General features: G+C 38.4%; 1 protein-coding gene across 1 annotated transcript in view; it reads left to right on the top strand.

Moving 5' to 3' along the window:
* acap3b (ArfGAP with coiled-coil, ankyrin repeat and PH domains 3b) overlaps positions 1–23,759 on the top strand; it is a 60,654-nt gene that overhangs the window by 21,016 nt on the left and 15,879 nt on the right. Inside the window, exons 2-10 of the mRNA XM_053484125.1 lie at positions 5,874–5,931; positions 8,477–8,593; positions 8,798–8,851; positions 17,810–17,868; positions 17,970–18,153; positions 19,292–19,336; positions 19,499–19,594; positions 21,374–21,448; positions 22,605–22,616. Of these exons, the coding sequence (XP_053340100.1) occupies positions 5,874–5,931; positions 8,477–8,593; positions 8,798–8,851; positions 17,810–17,868; positions 17,970–18,153; positions 19,292–19,336; positions 19,499–19,594; positions 21,374–21,448; positions 22,605–22,616 (700 nt within the window). The remainder of the gene's footprint in view (positions 1–5,873; positions 5,932–8,476; positions 8,594–8,797; positions 8,852–17,809; positions 17,869–17,969; positions 18,154–19,291; positions 19,337–19,498; positions 19,595–21,373; positions 21,449–22,604; positions 22,617–23,759) is intronic.

Here is a 23,759-nt window from a genome sequence, read left to right as displayed (position 1 = left end):
TTATGTATACAGGTGTGCTGAATACAAATGTGCTGAAAGACTGAACAACAACAGCTACTCATCGAAACTAAAATAAACTATAAACCACAGTGATATCCACACAAAAGACAAGAGGATGCAATTGTTCTTTCAGTTTTAATGTTATTTCGATCTCTAAAATATAGAAGTTGCTTAAAAATTTGTAGGTGTAAATTACACTGTCCCAAACTCGGTTTTTAAAGGAGCATTAATTTCATTGCAAATCACAGCATCATGCTGTAAAACCCTGGTATGCTGCGCTCCCTGTCGCAGGTCAAAGACGCTCAAAGCACCGGCCTATAAATACACTCCATTTTTAAACATACGCAGGTGTAACCGCTCACTCATTATCCACTTGTTCTCTGTTCCTCCTCATCCTCATCCTCCTCCTTCTATTCACAATTCACAACCGGTGCTTGACAATACCCTCACTCTGGCCCACGCCTAACCATACATCTTTACTTTATTTACATTGACCCCAAGATTTTTTTGTTTCTTTTTACAGTTCCGGTGCTTTTTACCAAACCAAGGAAATGATCTTACGTCTTATTTGTGTAGGCATGTGGGTAGTGTTTTGACTCTAAACCCTGAAGACACCATCCCTACAATAGAGCCATGAGTGGTAACAGCTATTCGTTAAATCCTGCAAAAACAAAGCCTGGATTGCAAATGCTGGAAGTACATTGTCTCATTGCTGACTGGCTATACCAGTCAGTCTTCTCTCCCTAAACAAGTCTGTACTGCCTACTGACAAAAAAAGAGATCCTCTGTTCTCTCTCCATGTTTTTGTGCTAAAGGCACTCACTTTTGTTTCGCCCGCTCATAAAGAGAGGTCTGTAAAAGGCAGACACATGTGAACATAGATTAATGCTCAGCCGTCTTCCTGAAGGCCTCAGTCATCAGGCGGATGAAATCAGCCACTGTTTTAGCCAATTGAGGTCGTTTACTAACAGCCCGGGCTTTGTCAGCGTTCCAGCGGCCGCTCGGATGTGAGAATGTGCCGAGACAACGCAGCGTTTTAAGCACGTGCAGGTGTTCGCCTTGGTCCGTGCCAGTCTAGCTTCCCAGTATTCCCAGTATGGAGGAGGTATAGGATACAATGCATTTCTGGGTGGAATTAAAGGTCAGATCTTGCCTGGGGCAGGGTCTGATAAACAGTGTGTGTGTGTGTTCGGTTTAAAAAGGGTCAAGGACATTGAGCCAGATTAATTAAGTGGAAAGTGTAGGGAATTAGTTGTGTAGTTTTTCCAGAGCAAAAATTGCAAAAGTGCGATTTCAAGCTTCGAGTAAACTGTTTGCTTTAAATGCTAAAAGGACTTTTGTATATTTGGCGTCAGTTTAACAGGGTTGCTATTAAGACTGGACGTAGACATGAGCGCTTTCGGTCTCCCCCTGTAACAGCCTTTTAAAACATGCTAGTCAGGGCCACCAACATACTAGTGATAAAGCTGACAGAGAGCCTTTTTAAGAATGATGAAATCATTAAGTCAAAGACTTTAGTGACCACTTGCTGTTTAAGTTCTACTTATTTAAAATATATATATAATATACAGTCACAAACAGGGAAAGAAATGTTATTGATATGTAATGTGAAATTATTAATTGATAAATGGGGATGTTTTTTATAACATTTAATGGAGGATGATGATTAATGTAATGCAATTCCAATATAAAATGTGAACTACAAACTGAACTCCACAATGATTGCCATTCTTGTTTAAAGCAACGTGAATCTTAGGGATGAAAACGTCTTAATAGTTTCTCTCACACATGTACAGTACTGTGCAAAAATATAAAAAAATTTGTGCAGATGATGACAGATGATCAGATGAATCCTAAATATTATATTTAAAAGGAAAAAAGCAATGATTTTATACTGTAGGTTGTAGTTTTATGGACTTGTAAATGTCTGATTCAACGTTTTCATCAACGCTCTGTCGTTTTTCTTAGTATTTACGCAGTTGTTAATGTGTGCCTTCAACATTCCGATATCTGTATTTAAAGCATGTGATAATTGCGAAACATGATCAGTATGGCTCAACCTACAGCTGGTGAAGATCAATGTATAACTGAGTGAGCTATCATATGTTATACGGTGCTATCAGATTCCATTCTGTAATAACATTAACATTGGATTTATACTGATTTAGTTAGTTTATTTCTATTTGACTGAAAGGATTTCAGATCTTAACATGGCATTTTATGAGCCCACCCTGGAGGTCATTTTAGCTCAGCTGTCTGCGCTGTAGTAAGGAGAAAATTGCAGGAATGTGACATCCATGCAGCCTTGTCTCAAACCTGGCAAGTCGCTTAGCATTCCGAGCTGCTTTTTTCATCTCATTCTCAGCTGTTTTTGATGTCAAAGCTGAACCGACAAAGGCCATGACTAAATCCCACTTGAGCTGGAAGTTAGGCCATTTTTATTATAATTTTTTTGGTGTGCCGTTTAGCATCACATCACTACATGGCGTTTAAGTTAAATTAAATTTCTGATGAATGAAGGCTTAAAACCAATTGGCATTTGCGGAAGATTTCAAGCACAGTACCGTGATGAGACTCTTAGCGACAGTAAAACAATCGAATGGTGCAAAGGCTTTAAAGGAGGTCGAGAACCTTACAGTCCTGACCTCACTCTGAGTGATTTCCACACGTTCAGGCCATTAAACGAGTTCCTGGGAGGCCAGTGTTTCAGACATGGCGATAACCAGCAAAACAGCACTCCCTGTCATAGCCAATAGTTAAAAGTCTAAGCGATTGTTACTGTCTGTTATCACCATCCGTTGAATGTCTCTCGTGCAATCAGATTGCTTGATCGGCATTAGCTTTTGTGTAAAAAGAAATAAGGGTTGTTTTACTCTCATAACTGTGTACTGTTGTCATTCTTCACAATCAAAAGTCCCAGTTTGACTTGAACGCCTGTCTTATTTACTGCTACATTTTGGATTAGATTTAGCCCAGGTCATGCAGCATTTGGATAGGGAATCAGGTAAAAAGAAAATACCACAGATGCTGTGCGCACTCACCCTGTCCCCAGGGTCATTATTGCATGGAATGAATTACTGACTTTATGTACTGGTGTTATGTTCCATAGACTTCCACCAGTGAGATTTCCCCTGACGGTTGAAGTTAAGTCTTGAGTCTTGACTTCTGAGTTCATGCTGTGTGGATAATTAGTGCACTTAGGAGGAAAGGGCCCTGCCATAACCTTTTTTCCCCACTGTGCAGTTATGCATAGCACTCAAATGCACACATTTAAACTGTGCCTAAATGGAGTTATTGCTGCGTGGTGTGCTGTATAATTCATGCAACCCGAAAAAAAAAAGGTTCTTTTTAGTGGGGGTTAGTGCAAGAATGCTACGCATAAAAGTTACACAGCGAAGCTGGGAAGAATTAGCATATTGATTGGTCATGACGCTATAAGTGCACTCAGCAGGGAGGACACTCCCACCATACCATGACCATTAGGGTTGCCGTGCTGCTATTCGACCCCCGAGTACGCATGTTATTTCATTTTGTTAAGTGTGTGTCCCTGTTGGAGGTTAGTAATGGGGTGTAATGAGGACAGCTGTGACTACACTTCATCTCTGCCCTCAGAGCTGGACAGAATACATCAGAGGGTGTCGCCACCATTAGCAGTTCTGTACTTAAAAACAAAACAAAACATGAAATCATCAAGGACGAAATTCACGAGTACACATAACACTGAGAGTTGAGATTCCAAGGCATTGTTTAAAATACACAAAAGCAATATCAGAAACAAGATTACATATGTATTCATAAAGTGTACGTTTTGGGTAAGAATACATTTCAAAGTCCAGGTAAATCTTATTATCTTTATGAATATTGCACAACAAAATGAGCCAGTGAGACCTTTCGGTGCTACAAAATACTCTTTTATTAGACAAGGGAATGTATCAGTGCAATTAATTTCCTAACTGAAATATAATAATATTTTATATATCAACATAAGGTAATTTTTTTTCAAGTGGTCTGTGATTTTAAGAATATAAGCTAAACAAGCTAAACTGCAATAAACAGTAAATGAACATAGCTAGCAGTTTAGCTAGTCCCTGCCTTACGTCACACTGCCGTAAGGTCTGCCGTAAAACCGAAACACAGAACACGGACATTTCACCTGTTCTGGTTCTTGTTCTTTTAAGGCCTTGGCAGTTTGTGTAACAGCAGTACATCTGGATTTTGTGTTAGTCCAATCCCAAGTAGCAAACTGACATTTTTGTGAGCCAAAAATGATCCACATTCTGGTCACATTAAGACTTTTTTTGGCCACACTGTCTTATCCGTGATTTGCGTTCAAGGCTCTCTCCAGTCACTGCTGTGCAGGTGTAAACGTGTTACATCAGTTTATTTCTAACTGCAGTGAGAAAATGGATGGCGCACTTGTGATTTGCGGAAAAGAAGAGTAGCACGCAGTGATTTGGTCATTTTTGTGGTCTGAGGATGTACCTGGTGTGGAAACATCTCGAGGAAGAGCATAAATACAGTAGAAGCATTTGAATATCTGCAAACAACATTTGGACCGATACTCTAAGAAAGGTGAAAGTTTCTTAAGAAGAATCATTACTGGTGACAAGACACGGATTCTTCACTACGACCCTGAGAGCAAAGTATGGAACAGAAACATTTTCAATTTCCGACCAAGAAAAGGTTTAAAAGTCAACCATCAGCTAGAAAACTTATCATCGCTTACAGTTTTTTGGGATTCCCAAGGGCCAGTATTGGAACATTATCATGAAAAAGATTCAATAATCGGATTAAATGCAGACAACTGCTATCCAAGGGCGTTGTGATCTTGCTTGATGATGCTGGGAATATAAGAGCTTATTGACAGGTTGAACATAGTGTATTGAAAAGCAACGAGATTATGTCAAAAATTGATGAATTTTTAAAAAAAGTTAATACAAACAAATTTTAGTGTGGATAATTTTTGACTTAACCTCATTTCATTTTGTCCATTGGCCCAACATTACCCTGCAATGGCCAAAAGGCTTTCAGATACCATTAAATCCATTATACCAACCTTGGTCCAGCCATTCTGTCTGGTTGACTCTGCACTAGGTTTCCTACATGTACTGTATATTTGTGATCTACATACAGTATGTCATAATCTATTTACAAATGATCTAATGAAATATAATCATCTAATTACAAATGATCTAATGAAATAGATGTTTGATAACATTCCTGTTTACTTGGTGGACGTTTTTCCCAGCTTTATTCATTGAGCTCCAAATGCTCGAGAGCATCAACTGATATTAATTATGTCTAACCGCATGCTTACAGTGGGAAGCTACTGAGTCATACAGTGCTCATGTGGCTCGTGTTGTGTTTTTTGGAGCTCCTGAAAGCTGAAGAGTTTAGTCGAGCCTGGCAGTCAGATGCAAAGCATGGGATCCGAGCTGAGCTTTTTTTAGAAGCAAACAGTTTCCGTAGTGTGATGTAAAATGCTAAGCTTTTTAGTAATGGCTACACAAACAGGGCGAATTGAGCAGCTGCAACTGTGCAACTGTGTTGTGTTGGTGAAGTGATGCATTATATTTCATGCATGGTACCAGTTGGGGCTAATTCTTATAGCTGTACAGCACTAATTATACGACTTGACTGTATAGAAGGAGATAACCTCTAATAACCTCTCTTCTCCTCTCTTCTCTTCTCTCCAAAAAAACACATGATGTGAGTCTCATGATAATTCATCATTACTTATTATTATTTGAAGATTTTCACAGTAAAACCGTGATCATGGTGAATTAAGCAAAGCCTCGTGGGTGTACAGATGTTTTTTTCAGGATTGTGATGATGCCTTACAAGAATGTGTTATTTCTTTTTTGTGCTTCCAGAGCGAACATTGATGAGGTGGAGACAGATGTGGTCGACATCGAGGCCAAGCTCGACAAGGTACCCGAGATTGTGTTGGGTTTTGATATTAATAAACCATGTTAACCTGATGTTAATTTAATCTCGAAACGTATTGGACCTTTTTGGAGTTTAAAGAAATAAAAAGCTTTTTTTTTTTTCATGTTTGATAATATCAGAAATTGGAAAGGATCAGAGTCAGGCAGGATTTAAATCCTAGCTCAGATTGTAGGAGCTTAGCGAGGATCAGAATGGAGACGAGTTAGGAACAGCAGAAAGCTTCAAATCTTTGTCACAGAGTGCTTTCGACTATATAAATCCTGATTACACCAATCTGTGCCTAATTGATCTCATATCTAATCTGAAGCTACAAACGTTCCATGCACTGAAAGATGCGTGTACCTATTCTTTCCATTTCTTTATTTACCCCTCCTTATTTCTCTATTCCTTTACATTTGAATCTAACATAAATCCATCCATACGTACACACATGTGCGTCATGTCCTATATGCTCCAGTTTCCACTAACGCGATTAGAGCGACTCTACAGCTGCAGTCCGTATTCTATTGCAAAGACGCAGGTGCTCCACGGAGAGCGTTTCTCGATTCTGCATCCATGTTATTAATTTATAGGGTTATAAGAAGGTGAACATATAGGGATTGCATGCAGTGACATTAGTGTAATTGGGTTTGCTTTCCAGCAGCCATGGTTAGAAAGATTTATGGGTAAAATAATCGCATCAGAATGTTGTGAGCTAACTGAAGTGCTCTAAAAATAAACCTCATTTAAAACCATGATAAACAGATCCATGTTTTTTCAGGGATCTGATGCTTGATTTTTTAGCTCATTAAATTAAATAAAAATTATGTTAGAAGACACAATAAACCAATTTGAGTGCATGGTTGGTATTCAAAATAGCACATTTCTAATGGTTTAAAACCGAACAGTTTAAACATGTACAACTGCTTTTCATTAGAATAATAAATGCCCTTTGTGGATAAACTGTGATAAACAGATTAATTGTTTCATTTCATCTTCTTTTTTCAAACACTAGCTTTTTATACTTAAGCTGAATGATGTCACTATCCAATAATGAATATTTTTATTGAATAAAAACATGCAAGGAGACATAAAAGCATGGCGGGAAAATAAAAAATGAAGGATGCGCTCCAGGGTAAAGCACACAGTAGTTACAGTTTTTGCCCGAAGATGATTATTTTCCAATAATCCAGGCCTAATGAGTTTTTTTGGGAAAGATGCAACAAGTTTTTCACGCCTGGACTTGGGGATCCTCTGCCATTCCTCCTTGCAGATCCTCTCCAGTTCGGTCAGGTTGGATGGTAAACGTTGGTGAACAGCCTTTTTTAGGTCTCTCCATAGATGCTCAATTGGGTTTTACGTCAGGGCTCTGGCTGGGCCATTCAAGAACAGTCACAGAGTTGTTGTGAAGCCACTCCTTAGTTATTTTAGCTGTGTGCTTAGGGTCATTGTCTTGATGTAAGATAAACCTTCGGCCCAGTCTGAGGTCCTGAGCACTCTGGAGAAGGTTTTCGTCCAGGATATCCCTGTACTTGGCCGCACTCATCTTTTCCTCGATTGCAACCAGTCGTCCTGTCCCTGCAGCTAAAAAAAACCCACAGCAGAATGCTGCCACCACCCTGTGTCACTGTTGGGACTGAATTGGAGAGGTGAAAAGCCTGCCAAAAAGTTTGATCTTGTCCTTATCAGACCAGAGAATCTTATTTCTCACCATCTTGGAGTCCTTCAGGTGTTTGTAATGTGTATTGCACTGAGGAGAGGCTTCCGTCGAGCCACTCTGCTATAAAGCCCTAACTGGTGGAGGGCTGCAGTGATGGTTGAGTTTCTACAAATTAATAAAAAAATCTCCCGACTGCATCTCTGGAGCTCAGCCACAGTGATCTTTGGATTCTTCTTTACCTCTCTCACAAAGGCTCTTCTTCCCTGATAGCTCAGTTTGGCCCGATGGCCAGCTCTAGGAAGGGTTAAGTTCGTCCCAAACATCTTCCGTTTAAGGATTATGGAGGCCACTGTGCTCTTAGGAAAAATTTAAGGGGGTTTGAATACTTTCCGTACCCACTGTATCTTACGTCTTATCTGATTAAATAAATGTACAGTACATTTAATCCTGTGGAACAGCCATGAAACAGGTAGTTCCTTTTAAAATTTAATTACATTACATTATAGCGGGCTGGCATTATGACAGCTTGTGACATCATCTAATAAACTCATTTTCACAACGGTGTAATTGAATCGGCCGCCTTCTGTCGGGGACACAACCTGTGTATGAGTGTGTCTGTGTGAACAACCCTTCCTGCTGCGCGCGTGCATGTGTATGACTGTATTAACCCACAGTCCAGACTAGCACCTAATCAGCGTTGCCTGGTTTGTGTTTATGCGGGCGCTTGCTCATGCTGTGAGGTGATAATTGCTGGGTGTTCCAGGAGCAAACCCATTTAGGAATGCTATAATTTCAGTGTCAACCCTAATTCTTTTTCTCCTCTACCATTCTAACATTAAACCTTGTGACGTCAAGCATACAGTATATCTCGTTCTTTCCTCCCATCAGCTGGTGAAGCTGTGTAGCGGGATGATCGAGGCTGGCCGGGCATACACCAACGCCAATAAACTCCTCATCAATGGCATCCGGGACCTGTCGCACCACTGCAAGGAGGAAATGATCTCTGTAAGTTATTCAGAATCACAATAAATATTTGGAGTGGTTATTATTAAAAACACCTGTTTGGTAGAAATATAATAGTTTCAGCTCACTACTATAATCGTCTGTGTCCTGTTTACCAACAGAATAGAATGATCTAAACCGGATCGTCCTGAGAGGCTGTAATGGCAGGGTGTATAAGATTACATATCTCATTGTGTGTTTTTGCAGGAGTTTCTAGAGAAATGTGGAGAGAGCCTTCAGGAAATCGTCAACTACCACACGGTGAGTCACCAGAGCTCCCTCGCCCCGGTGGCAACAATGCACACACATGCTCTCATAATAAAACCAATGTGTCGATCTATATACCGTACATATATACAGCATTTTCCTACCCGAATCGCATAATGGTCCATAGTTTCCTGCAAGGCAAGCATGTCTCCTGGGTACTTTACTACAAACTACTTTACATGTTGCACAGGCTGAAATTTAAGCCCTGAAAAGCCTAATTTCTTTACATGCAGTGTTTCACCTCACATCTGCCTGATGTGTTCCACATGCCTCCATTTTATGCTGATCCACTGTTAGTTATGTGAGTGTGCCTTGTATTGGTTTAAGTGAATGTGTCATTCTTTAAATGCACTTAAACAAGTTTTGCTGTCAAGGCTGAATGACTGCTTTTTTTTTCTTTTTTTTTTACATTAATAAATCCCTAAATCCTATACTTTCCTTGAATGTAACTTTTTCCCATAAACAGCACCAGGTTCCTCGCGGTTCAGTCCTGAGTTTAGGACATGTTTTCTCAAGCAGGTCTATGTGGGTTCCCCTAGGTTCTCCGGTTTCCTTCCACTTCCCCAAATATGGCAGTATTTTAGTTAATAAATTGACCATACTATACAAGTGTATTAGTGTATTATGACATACTCATCCAAGGTGTATTCCCACCTCACAAACCTGCTGTTCCCGGATATGCTCTGAATCCTAACGGATAAAGTGCTCACTGAAGAGGATGAGGAGAATGAAGCCATGGATAGCCTTTCTTTGCTAATTAATTTTCAGATTTTCTCTGCATTTTTTTTATCCTTCTGGCCTTGATAAATTAAAGACTAAGGGCTGTTTAAATCAATCCAGGACTTGGATCAAAGGTGTACAGTACGATACAGTACAGTACAGTGATGAGACCCATAGCCGCAGCGAAAGGTTTAAATGGTGCAAATGTATTAAAGCAGGCCATATGTAAATCGATTCTTGAAAATCGATAGATAACTTGTCAATCCAGAACAACTGGATTGTACACACAATCAGTCACCAACACCACCTGCACATTTCAGAACTTATTGCCACCTACCCTGTACGATCCTGGCCTAAACTGAGTTGCAAATTTAAGGTCAGATTTGACTACAGGAAGCTGATCCTCGATAAAGCTATAAAAAGGCTACATTTTACCCAGAATGCATTAGTTATAACCAAAAGAGAACTGTTTAAAAAAAAGGTGATCGTTTCATCTTTTTGGTCAAGTTTTTTAATAAACCATGAATTCCTTTTTTCTACCCAATCATACTGTACCTCGATGAACTTGATAGAAAGATCATGTATTATATTTCATTTATTTCAGCAGTTTATCAGGGTTTTATGTGTACAACCAGGTCAAGTGAAAGTCACATGGAGGAAAAGCTTTAATCTGCAAGTACGATATGGGATATATTGCTGACAACGAGCAAGTCCTTTTCCTGTTTTCGAGAGCTGTTATAATTGGAAACATAACACATGAGACAGAAAGGGAGAGAGAGAAAGAAAGCAATAGAGAGAGAGAGAGAATGAAAAAGAAAAGGAGAAAGGAGTCGGCTGTCATTGTATATACGTTTTAAATGGGGTTATCACTTTTGCTTTTTTTGTTTCATTTCTCATTTGAATCCACTGCGAATTAATTGTTTCTACTTAAATGTCCCCAAATCACTCATTATCACTAATAAGGCTTTTGCGTTGTTCATCAGATACAGAACAAGTACCTGTAGCGCAACAGAGCTGACTGGCTTTCTGGAGCAGAGGAAATTCCTTGGTTGTCCTGTGGCTTTTTAATTGTCTGCCCAAAAACTGCTGATCCTTTTCCTTCGAATCTAGTGCTGTATTTTCCTGTGAGATTTTGCCACCATTGTGCTGGTTTTATGGCAGAAGTTTATTCCTGTGATAAATTGTTGTGTGGATATGCGGTGGAAATGGTGCATTCCCAGGACTGAGCATGTAGCCATGATGATTTTCAGGTCATAGGCTCGTGAAGGGAAGTGTAACGTGTTTACAGGGCGTTTTCCTTTGATTTCACTAGAGATGCTTCACAACCTTTTTCATTGCTCACTGCTTTTTTCTAAGCGCTATTTGTGGTGATGAGTTACAAAATGATTGACGATTATTCCTAATCCCGTTTCCTTTCTATTTACTGTCCAGACTTGAGAAGACACTCCTGAGCAGAAAGGCCATCAGTTTAATTCACTCTTGTCACTGTGTCTGGGTCAGAGCAGTTAACCTATCACTCTGTAAATCACAGGCCTGGCAGGTTGCAGTAGATCTAATCGCATTGCCTCATGAATGCAGAGACCTTTATTGCACTCAGATATCTCTAAAACACCAGGGCGGCTGAACATGTATCTGTGCGTGACTAATATAAGATATAGATCACAGCTTGTGTTGCATCATATGCTGTTTCTTTCACGTGGTCTTAATCTTCACACCGAGTTATTTTATAAAACGTTCAACAAAAGGAATGTGTCTTTTCTTTAAATAACTAGTGAAGCAAAATTTTTTTTTTCAGATGTCTAAAATTAAATTGCTTCCACCTAGATGGCTAAAAACTACTGCTGTTGTCTAGCACATAGTCAGGCTGTGAGGAGAGAAAATTGTTGGCAAGGTGATAGAGATGTGTGTTTCTCACCTTGAGTGTAAAGAAGATTGCCGCTGTGTTTGGTGCAGGGAAAAAAAATCTGAAAAAGCTAGAGACCAAAATGCTGTGAGTCAGCTTTATTTAAGCACCGCAACAACAACAAATCTAGTAAGTCATTAACATTAATTTAATTTTTTTGCATTATCTTTTTGATTTAGCATAGCCAGTCCACCATCATGTTTTTAAAAAGAGTACAGAAACCTGAGAACCCAAGGTTCTCAGTGTATATATATGGAGAAGTTGAAACTCCATACAGACAGTACCCAGAGCTCAGTACTGAACCAGGGACCATGGTGATGCCAGACAACAACACTAAAGCTGTGCCACCATGCTGCCAGCTGATTTACATGACTGCCTCAATATGAACTGTCTAATCAATGTACTATTTGGTCTTATGGTACATTCATGTTTCCATCCATCCATCTTGGAGCCTCTGTAGTCTGACTAGGGACCTCCTGATTACCATTGTAGTTATTCCCATTGTTATAACCGTGGTAGGACCTCTGGTCAACATTCACATGCGCATTCACACGCTACGGGCAAATTGGGAACGCCAATTAGCCTAAACATGTCTTTGGACTGTGGGAGGAAACCCACCATGCATGGGGAGAACATGCAAACTCCATGCACAAAGACCCTGAGGCGGATTTGAACCTGAAGGTGCGAGGCCACAGTGCTAACCACTATGCCACCATGCTGCCATGTTAATGTTTATTTAGGATTAACCGTAAATTAACACCTATCATGTTTTAAGCTTTCTAACAGGCCTAATTCCCCTAACCAGTGAATCAGTAGTTTAAAGATATGCAGTCGTAAAATACGTTAAAATAATCGCTTTACATTTCAGTTTATAGGGAATTTAAAAAATATTAAAAAATCTATATATAAAAAATATATATATATATTTATATATAATACTTTTTTTATACTACTTTTTATAATACTTTACTTTTTTTTTGATATTTGCGTAAACTAAAAGGTCTTGAAAAGAAGAAAGTGTAAACATTTCTCCTGGTGGTCACTCGACAATGTCCTAAACAATGAACAATTTAAAACATTTAGCAATTTTTACCTTTTTAACATGATAATTTGATTTATTTTGTATTGCATTTTTTTTTGTTACAATAACTGCTTCAGGAGTAAATTAAATAAGTGCTTCAGGAGAAACGCTGATATTTCTTCAAACACAAACAGTCCATAACAGAATGGAAAAAAACAAAAACAAACACAGAACACGACATAAATATGTAAAAAACTATGGGAAACACTGTTCCCGATAATAAACTCCACCCTACAGTGAAATATATATAAAATAAAAAATGGAAAACCTGTTTCAGCTCTGCTTAGGGAGAGTCATGCTAACACGTAACCAGAACAGACATATATGCTAATGCTAGTTTTAATATTAGTTAAAATTGCCTCCACCATTTTTCTAGAAAACAAAGTTAAAATTAAACTGATGCCAGAATGAAACATTTTCTGTCTAAATGATGTAGTAACTAGCTAAGCAGGAGCTATATTACTATGGCTAATTCGAGCAATAATGCTATGTCATTGGGCTGTACATACTACTGTATGTACAGCCCAATGACATAGCATTAATGTACCCTGTTTATATAATTTCTCTAGAGCTTTCTCTTTGCTGTGCAGTTCGAATCAAATCAGTTCGAAAAAAAATATTGTTTGACTTTATTTATTTTAATGACCTTCAAAATACATGACCAGTGGTAATTGTAATGTCAATTGTTCTAAAACAATTAGCAACATTTAACTAATCGGCTAGCAAATTAAATAAGCATTACAATGCTAACACTAAGCAAAATGGCTTTAAGGTGATACAGGCCAAATAAGTTGTTGGTCTTTGGACTGCTCCTGGCAAGGGGTCACCAGCGGAATATTCAGTCCGCACAACAACTTGGCACAGGTTTTGCGCCAGATGCCCTTCCTGATGCAAACCTTACATTTAATCCGGGGACCGGCACTGCATCTAGTGGCTTGGGACTTTGGGCACTGGCTGGGAATTAATACAAGCCAAATATATATATATATATATATATATATATATATATATATATATATATATATAAACCATTAAAATACGTATCCCTGTTTGCCATCTTGTATATAATAATAACTGTCTCTTGGGTTATGTTTTTATGCTTTGTGTAAATGCTGAAGTTTTTCCTTTGTACAAGCCCAAATAATGTTGTTTTAGCTTTACATGCTTATGTTGTGGTTCAGTGGAACCATTAATGCACCATGTCGATCAAAAAAGTATGAAGGACGATTTTGGGATAAAGGACAGTTTTGGTAGTACAACGGTATTAGTCACTAGGATTAAGTTTCTGCCTCAATATCTGACTCTTTTCCCATAATCATTAATGCTCTTCAGAAATGTTACGCAACACTTTACTTCAAATTTCTCCCGCTGACTCAACTCGACCTTTATTTATGCCATCACATTATTTATGTGTAGGCGCTTCCATCCCCAGATGAGAGATGAAAGATGAGCCCGGATCATGGCTGGGATCGGTGCTCGATCTTCGTTTGTTTACTGTCTGCGGCGGCGGAGGGACCGGCTTGCATAACAGCGGCTCTTACTCACCCGCACCGTAGTCATCTTCACGCTAACAGGAAGACTCCTACAATCCAAGCTGGTGTTTTTTTTTGCCTTGTGACAGCTTGCTGTGCAGTTCGAATCAAATCAATATTGAATGTCACAGGAAATCGTGCAGCACATAGACCTCACAAAATAACAAAAGATCTTCGAGTTCTGTATTTCAAAGAGGCCCATATTTATATCACCGGTCTTTGCTGTAAGGTTTAAGGTTACTCAGAGTAAACATTTAGAAAGACGCTGGCATGAGTGTTAGCCGAGGCGTGACCTTGACCTTGGACCTCCGTGACCTTTCTGGGTTTGGAATTCACATCCTGATGCCACAGGGAGTCCCGAGGTTCTGTTTTCGTAGCCGTTTCTTGTGTTTTCTTCACAAGCTCAAGGCGGCAGGGCTGTGACCGTATGGCGCATGTTGTAAACTTCGACAGCACAAGGTCTTTTTTCAGCTTGGTTTCCAGAACCAAATAAAACAAAACAGTGAATGAAACAGAAAAGCAGGAGTGGACTGTTTTAGTCATTCTAAACCTGTTTGAAGGCCAGTTTAAGACTTTCATGATGCTTGTTTTCTTTTTGATGTGCACGTTATTAAACGTGCACGTTAAAACTAATTTTGCAGGGCTGTCATACTGTACATGTGTCTCTGGATTCTCTCTCCCTGAGGAAAAAAGAAAAATTTGATTTAGAGGTTACACATGTGGGTAGCACTTCAGCACAACATCTTGAAACAATTATTGATCTTCCACTTCCATGTCTCCTTTGCCTTGCTCCTGCTCATTCTTTATGGCTCTAGTTATCTGTTTTACCTTTTTTCTTTGTCTCCTTCATTATTTTGGAGGTTATCTGAGGTTCTGTGGAGGTACCTTAGAGCTTTACTTTTTTGTAATAGTGATGCTTGAGCAATCGGTTAATGTTGCATTTTTTAACTCTTGGCACTACATCAAGGAGCCTTCATGCTTTTTCTAAAAGTTTCAGGCTTGAGGCCACGATGAAACTCTCACTTTCTTGCTCGCATTTGCTTTCATGCTCTCTCTCTTCTCTCAGTAGCTTAATTAAAGCTTTACCACAGAATACTATATGTGGTTCAGTGGATCTTCTCTTTCACTGTGTTTCTAATAATTAGAGAAATATGGCATACAGATTTTGAGAGAGAGAGAGTGGAACCATGCACAATATAGCCTGAGAGCAGAGTGTAAAAATAAACGAAAGAGAGAGAGTAAAAGCTGGCGAATGCAGATTAAAGAGCCTAAAATGGCACCGGAAACCGAGTCCACTTTGTCTGACGTAATCCCCCAGCAGTAGGGAGCTGTTAACTACTTACATCCACATACACTGGCTAATTAAATGAAATATAGAGCAACCGGATTCACATCGCCGGTGTGTAATGAATGGCTGCTGTTTAGTGGCTGTTTTTGTGTTTAGTGGAAGGGAAAATGCTGATTCTATTCAATGAGTATTAGAGAATGGAATGGAAATGGTTAGGATGCACTGTAATGATGATAATGATAAGCTTTCCAGCTTTATTTGTAATTTATATGTCTGTTACAGTTTTCTTGAAAAGAAGCATGGATTTTGTATCTTGCATGACAGCGGTTCTCACATTTAATATTCAAAGGTCTAGATACGATTTCTATTCAAGGTCAAAAGTCCAGAACAGGCAGTCTGAGACAAAATACATTAAATCCTAGTGGGAAAGAATGCCACTGTTTAACTGCAGTAAGATGCTTAAACCAAAGTATCTAACTTTAAAGCAACTTACATTTAAAGATTCACAATGCGTTCCAGGTTAGAGCAAAAGAAATGGAACTGTTTCCCTGCAGAACCTCCAACAGCTCCAGATTTCAACATCCATAATTTTTACGTATTCTAGAAAAAAAATTAACTGCAATATAAAAATCTTCATTGACGGATTTTCATGCGTAAACAAACTAAATAAGCAAAGTGTATTTTTTAATGCCTGAATAAACTGATTAACCAATGACAACACAACAAGACACTTTGATACCAAAATGATTTGCCCTAAGGGGCCGATCACATGCCACGTCTAAAACCATGTGGAAACCATCAGCTTTCTCCTTCTTTCCAAATCGCTCACGAGCTTGGGCTCCCGTGGTGTCTGCCATGGTACTTCCCAACATCCTTCAAGCATGAAGAAAACACAGAGAATTTCACCAGCTGAACCAGGAGGAAAGGAAGAGTGGAAGCTGATTAGTTGTGGCTTTCTGAAAAGTTGGGATTTTTAATATTCCTGCGGCTTGAATGCGCATGGAAAAACCTATGGGTGTTACGACGGTTGTGAGCGTGCTTGTCATGTGTCCCCAAATGTGAAAGATGCAACATGTGAACACCCCTAAAGACAGTCAAAATACACAGCAGCCTAGTCTGACTTATGTCTAAATTGTTATTTTGAGGTGTGGGCTGGTTCTTCTATATGATTTCAACAGTTCCACATGCACAAAGATGAACATAGAGTTTTGCATCCTGTTTCCCTCGTACCTGTTTCATTTATGCATAAGCGAGCCATGTATGTGCCAGAAATCCCCTGACAGCATGCAGTGCAGCTCTGTGTATTGATTGCACTTCTCCCTGCCATTCTTCCATCACTAGTTGCTATCCTACTATGTCCACCTGTTTTGTGTTCAGTCCTATTGCCTCTTCATATGCAGTTTTTGTTGTATTATGTTTTCCAGTTTTATAGTGCATTTCTAGCGTTACGTTCAAGCCTTTTTTCTGGTTCTATTTCCATGTGAATTATTTTCTGCATTTGTCCCAGAATTCATTTTATACATTTACAGCTGATTTTATGAAATGTGTGCAGGAATTATGAGACTAAAAACTACCTTTATTTCTCTGTTTAATTTCCTGCTATATTATTGCTCTAATTGAAATGTTCTACTAGTGCTTGGATACCATAGAAAGGTAGAAAGTTTAATGAGTACACCAGAGCCATGACCATCATCACGTTTAAAACACTGGCCTCCCAGGAACTCCTTTGATAGTCCTTTTCTTTCATTAAAAAATAACATTTCATTATAGGAATGCGGTTGGGAGTTATTGTCACATTCCCATACAGTGCTGACCTCGCTCCAAGCCATTAAGGGAGTTCCAGGGAGGCCAGTGTAACAGGAAGTCTGATCATGAAAACACTGGGATAAGTGCATTAGTATGGCTCTAGTTTGTACTGTTATTCTACACAATCAAAAGTCCCGGTTGGACTGTTTTGACAAAAAAGCTTCTTCATTTTTAACTCAATGCAGATTATTGTCAGGTTCTTTCTCTCTTTTCCCAGACTGAGACATTAATTTAGACAAAATCCCCACACTGCTTTCCAGCACTTTGCCCCATTTACTCCATGCGTCAACTTCCCTGCATGAACGTCAGCTTGGAGAGTGATACAAAGCTGATAAGAGGAAATAGAGGGGATGGTGGGGGTTAAATAATATATAATAATAAATATGAGTAAGGAAGTGTATCAGGGTTGGTTCTTTTTTGATTTTGCAATTGCAACTTTGCCATCTAGTGGTCAAATTTGGTCATATACTGTGAAGATCCCCTGTACAACCCTCGGTCAGGTGCATTGGGAGCGATTTACCATGGTTGCTCCAAAATTCTTTTGCTTTTGCTCCAGGCTTACAGTCATTTAACACAAATGTCGGGTTAATTTCTACTGTCTATTGTTCCCTTAATCCTGTAGATCCTCTTTGACCAGGCCCAAAGGTCGATTAAGCAGCAACTGCACACGTTTGTCAAGGAGTAAGTAGATTTTTTTTCTTTTAATCACCTTTACCTTCTTTCCATAATCACTTATTATCATTGTCTAACCCTTGTTGATATCCTCCCCCGCCTCCTTCCAGGGATGTGCGCAAGTTCAAGGAGACGAAGAAGCAATTCGACAAGGTGCGAGAGGACATGGAGATAGCGCAGGTGAAAAACGCCCAGGCTCCCCGCAACAAACCGCACGAGGTGGAGGAAGCCAGCAGTACACTTCTAGTGACCAGGAAGTGTTTCCGACAGCTTGCCCTTGACTACGTATTACAGGTGACTAACAATACAGAAAAAAGTGACGTTACATTAATTACAAAATTAACAAGGCCAAAACATCATCCAATCTTATAATAATATAGCTTTGGTCAAACACAGCATACAAGCAAAGGGATAAATAAAAGAGTGTTTAATAGACAAAGAACGAGTCAAAACACAAGGCAATCATTGTATACATGGTTTTGATTACTAAATTAGGCAAATGTATTAGACAGTAATCAGAAATACATAAGAAGTACATAATATTGCCTCCATGTTCAAAATAGTCATATTATTAGCTCATGTCTAGTTCATCAGCTCTTTGTCTATTTATCATTGTCTAATCTTTTTCACTTGAAGGCACGTCGTCCTTTTTTTTAGTGTTTTACAATTCAATGTAACTGAATTGAATTGGTGGCACGGTGGCTTAGTGGTTAGCACTTTCACCTTGCTCCTCCAGGGTCCGGGTTCGATTCCCACCTCGGGTCTGTGTGTCTTGCTGAGTTTCCTCCAGGTACTCCGGTTTCCTCCCGCAGTCCAAAGACATGCAGATTAGGCTAATAAGTAGTATGTGTGGGTCCTACGATGGATTGGCACCCTGTCCAGCAAGTCTTTTTGTATTTTCTTTTATTAAAAATAATAGCCGGCAGGATTTTAGCGGGGACTGCAGTGACTTAGCTCTGATCAGTGACTCTACTGCAAGGGGATTAGAGCTCATTTTAAAAACGTTATGGTGGAGTTACCTTAAAGGAATGCTCAGATACTCTTCAACCAAATCTCTATCTACAGCATTTGTAGTGCATGTGGGTGTACAGCAGACTAGAATCTACTTCTAGTGATAAAAGAACAGGAAACTACAGAATTTTTTACCTGTCAGTATATAACACACTCCGTCAAACTATAATCCTTTAAGATTGAAACACTTAGACTATCATTTTCTTACATTTTTGTAAAAAAAAAAGGAAAAAGGCACTTTTTTAGGGTTCTTAGGTAATACATAGAGATTTGGCTTTACATCTGTAACGCAGCATCTGCAGTATTCCGAAGCTCCACTGAGGGGCGCAATAGTATTTTCTAACTTGTATTCTGGTACTTATGCACACATTAGTCTTTAGATGCTGCTAAGATGTCTAAACGAAACTCATTTTTCCCGTAGATCAACGTTTTACAGGCCAAAAAGAAGTTCGAAATCCTCGACTCGGTGAGTGATTTTCTTTGCTCTATGCATTAGTCTCTCCTGCTTGCTAGTACAGAATATAAATACTGCAGAATGAATGTGTATAATGTAGATGCTGTATCTGTACTTTACAATTTCAACACCAGTAATTAAACAGAGCCCTCTCTCTTTCTCTGCTCTTGATAGATGCTATCCTTCATGCACGCACAGTACACGCTGTTCCAGCAGGGATACAACCTTCTGGACGAGCTCGACCCGTACATGAAGAAGCTGGCTGCTGAGGTGAGGTGCTGCTTCATGATGTGGTGTAACATCAGCCACACAGGCCTAATGACTTCAAAGTAATCTGACCATGTGTGGTGGATTATACTGTAGTTATTAAGAGTAGATCTGTTAATCCAGTGCTATGAGTACTATAGATGCTGAAAACCGACGAAGAAAATGAAGCATATGGTGTGTGTGTGTGTGTGTGTGTGTGTGTCAATACAGAACATTTAGTATTCAGCTTTATAAATAATTCAGCAATATTAATATTACACCACAGTGCTGTTGAATTCTCGGATATGGCTGGTTAGAAGGCATTGATTAATATGCCATAATTTATAATAAATCCATCATTTTCTATTTTCTACAGCAGCTAATAATGCACTTTTTTATTCATGTTCTTATTTAATACAGTACACTATTGTTTCTACAATAACAATTTAAAAAGGGGAAATGTGTAATGGAATAAAGAAAAGTGTAAGTGTTATAAGAAGAGGATTTAACAGAAATAATGGAGCATTTTTTGGAATGTTCGAACAGTTAAAAATTTTCTAATCTGTTATGGTTTTCAGGACTAAGAGTTTTGCAGTTCCTTAGTGGCATCATTATAAATAAGAGAGGCTGTTTAGAGGTGATATAAAATAAGTGATAACAGGAACTCACTCGTTGTAATGGATGAAGAGGAATCCTATAAGATATCCATAAGACTGGGTAAAGAAATTAACGTGTCAGTCTTTTATAAGTAAATAAACAGTTTGTATAGACATTTTGTGCTGTGGCATAAGATAAAAAATACACTTTGTTGTTGATTTTCTTATGAGATGGTTTACAGGTTTTTTTTTTTTACTCCTTATATTAGTAACAACTCCATCAAATTGTATTTTGATCTAAATTGAATTAACAAAATAGACATTTTATGAGGGATTTAAAATAATAATTGGTTGCGTTCACACAGCGGGCAAAAGTGGCCTGAATCTGATTTTTTTTGTTAAAGTGTTCAGACTATGTTTTTTTAATCACACTTTTATATAACATTAATTGGAACAGTTCACACTTCAATCAGATCAAACTGACGGACGTGCATTCAAGCTCTCTATAAAAAGGGCACATTGTCAATCTATGATTAATTTATTTTTGTTTCTGTCTTTTGTATAATTTAAGTTTTGCTTTACACGCAGCTTATAATACGTGGCTTCTAATCACCCCTAATGTTTATAAGATCCAATACTTCACTATCTCATCACTAAAATCCTCTTTCATCATTGTGCTCTATTATTCATCCCCCAAAATATCAGATTATGATGAATGTTGAATTGAATTGAAGCAAAAGTGAGAAACAGGTACAGATGATGGCAGGTGATCAGGCCGATGATTAGTACACTGATGCTGATCAATTCTGCGTGGTTTGACTAGACGAGAAGGGAAATGAGGTTGCTGCTGAGGTTGCTAAATAAACCACCATGGATGTATCTTTAGGCACTTTGCAGCCTGTAACTGTAAATCATTTGTTCCCATGTCTTTAATTTAATCTATATCATTTTAATTAATTTAAAATGAAGAAATTAGGGGTTACTTGAGACTTTTGCACAATACCAAAGTCCAAATTGTGATAAAATATACTTTTAAATCTAAGTCAAAGTCTAAGCCTTATTAATAAGTTATTAATAAGCAAGTCCAAGTCCAGCACCTGGTTACTTTGAAAGCACTTGTACATATATAAATGTATGTAGGCGCTCTGGTGGTATGTATGATGTATGAGGTCTGCTCATACACACTGTTTGTGTGTCCTGACTGCAGCTGGATCAGCTGGTGATTGATTCGGCCATGGAGAAGAGAGTGATGGAGCATCAGCATGCCATCATCCAGCAGCGGGTAAGCGCCATTATCTTTGCTCTACGTCATAAATACAAGTCAGTTTCAGACAAATAGTGGGCTGCAGTGTTTCTTTTACATTTCATCCTCGATGATCATACTGATGTTTATCAGTGGGGAAATTCAATCATTCTGGCATATTGTACATGTGACTGCAGTATTTGTTTTAATTTTATCATCGGTAGAATAAGGTGAAGTTCCTTGACCGGCCTGGGGACTTTGAGCCTCATCTCTCTCTCTCTCTCTCTTACACGCACACACACACACACACACACACACACACACAGAGACACAGACACAGACACAAACAAACACATGCCCACACTATTTGCCACCCAGGCACTCACCATCTGTTGGCACATTGCTAGCCAACAGGGCATTAGTGAACTGCGCCAGCTGAATTAGGTCCTGAATTTGTATTCAGAAATGTCTCTTCACTGTCTTTTATTATAAATGATTCATTTGAAGTTTCACTTATTTTTTTACAAACTGCCCCTAAAAATCTCCTGTCCCTGAAACTTACTATATTTCCAAAAGATCACAAATTCCTATGCAATTCTTCATTGGTCACATTATAGTGATGCCGCTCATGTAAAGGGGCCGTCTGTGGTGCAATTGAACGAAACATGATCAAGCCTTCCTCAGCTGACCTCACACTCCCTTGTCGGAACTACATACTGTATGCTAGGAACAAGTACAACTATAAGTGCAGCTCATTTCCAGTCCAGAAATATATACAGAAACTAGAAATGAAGAAACTACTCAGATTCATTCCATAACAATGACGTGAATCACAGTTTTTAAACAGCTGTATAAACAGTACAATTATGTAATATACTGATAACTATTTAAAAATAGTACTAAGGAGAAATGTCAACATTTTCCAGCTTTTGTTCTTCAAATACGGTCTCAGATGGTTACAAGAATGGGTAAATGTTATAATTAATATTTAAAGAGTCATGTTAGAAAAGGGGGAAGTGTGTAAAGACAAAAGGTTCAGTAAATTTAAAAACAGTATGTTCACTGATTGTGAGCTTTCTATACAGCTTTTATATAATTATGATGCTCTTTGCCAACAATTGATGCCATTAATCAATAAAAAGATTTTCTCTCTGTCTTCTCTCTACATGATTTCTCCTCCATCCTGCCTCTATAGACTTTAATGCAGGTGAGTGATTTTCTATTCCATGAATTGTAATAACAAATATATATATATATATATATATATATATATATATATATATATATATATATATATATATATAGTATATATATATATATATATATATATATATATATACTATATATATATAAATATATAATACAGTATATATATATATATGATGTTGTTCATACATATTTAATGAACAGCCTGCAATATGATAGAGATGCTAAATTTTCTAAATATGGCTGATTCATTCTCAGTCTATAAAATATTAATTTATTTTTGTGCATGCCAAATAAGATCCAGGCTGTTTGTGTGTGTGTGTGTGTGTGTGTGTGTGTGTAGGTGTGTGTGCGTGCGTGCGTGCGTGCATGCGTGCGTGCGTGCGTGCGTGTGTGTGTGTGTGTGTGTGTGTTTGTGTGTGTGTGTGTGTGTGAGAGTGTGTGTGAGTGTGAGTTTGGCTTTGAGTGTGGGAAGTGGGATGATACACAGAGACGGTCCAACAACACATGGGCCATGAATGTATTCATTCTGAATGTTTAAAAGTGAATAAGCACAGGAGGTGGTGTGTGCTTTAGAATAACTTTTTACGATGCCGTCTGCCTTTTAGTTTGATCCTCAGTGACTGATTAGTAACAGTGAACCCTGCCTTTGTCTGTGAAAAAACACAAAAATAAAATGAATTACACATTTGTTTGAGGGACTTGACTGGTGATGTGAGATTTAAAAACAGAATTTTTTTCTTCTTATAAGTTAAAGGTTGTAGCCTTTATTACATTCTTTAAAATTGGAAAAAAGACACAAAAACAATAATAATTTTATGACATACTGTACTTATATGTCATATATACATAAGTGGTGCCATTCTTCAGAATACATCCAGGAATGTTTTTATTTAATCGTATTGTGACGCTATTATGTAATTTCTCAATATGCTCATATTTATTTGTAAAAAGGAAATTAATTAAATAGGCAACACCATCGAACCACCACTTAGATTTTAGTATATTTTCTTTTGCGTTAGCTTCAACATGTAACATTTTGGAACATATTGGAATGCAATCAATAATAGGGTGAGGGAATGTTGATTTATTTTCCTATAACTGCATTTCCAGTCATGTTTTGTTCCCCTGTACCAAAGCAGTG

The sequence above is a fragment of the Clarias gariepinus genome, chromosome 23 (genome assembly GCF_024256425.1).
Source record: "Clarias gariepinus isolate MV-2021 ecotype Netherlands chromosome 23, CGAR_prim_01v2, whole genome shotgun sequence".
NCBI lineage: Eukaryota > Metazoa > Chordata > Actinopteri > Siluriformes > Clariidae > Clarias > Clarias gariepinus.
The sequence above is the reverse complement of the archived record's forward strand: the minus strand, read 5'-3'. Positions and strand labels throughout refer to the sequence as shown.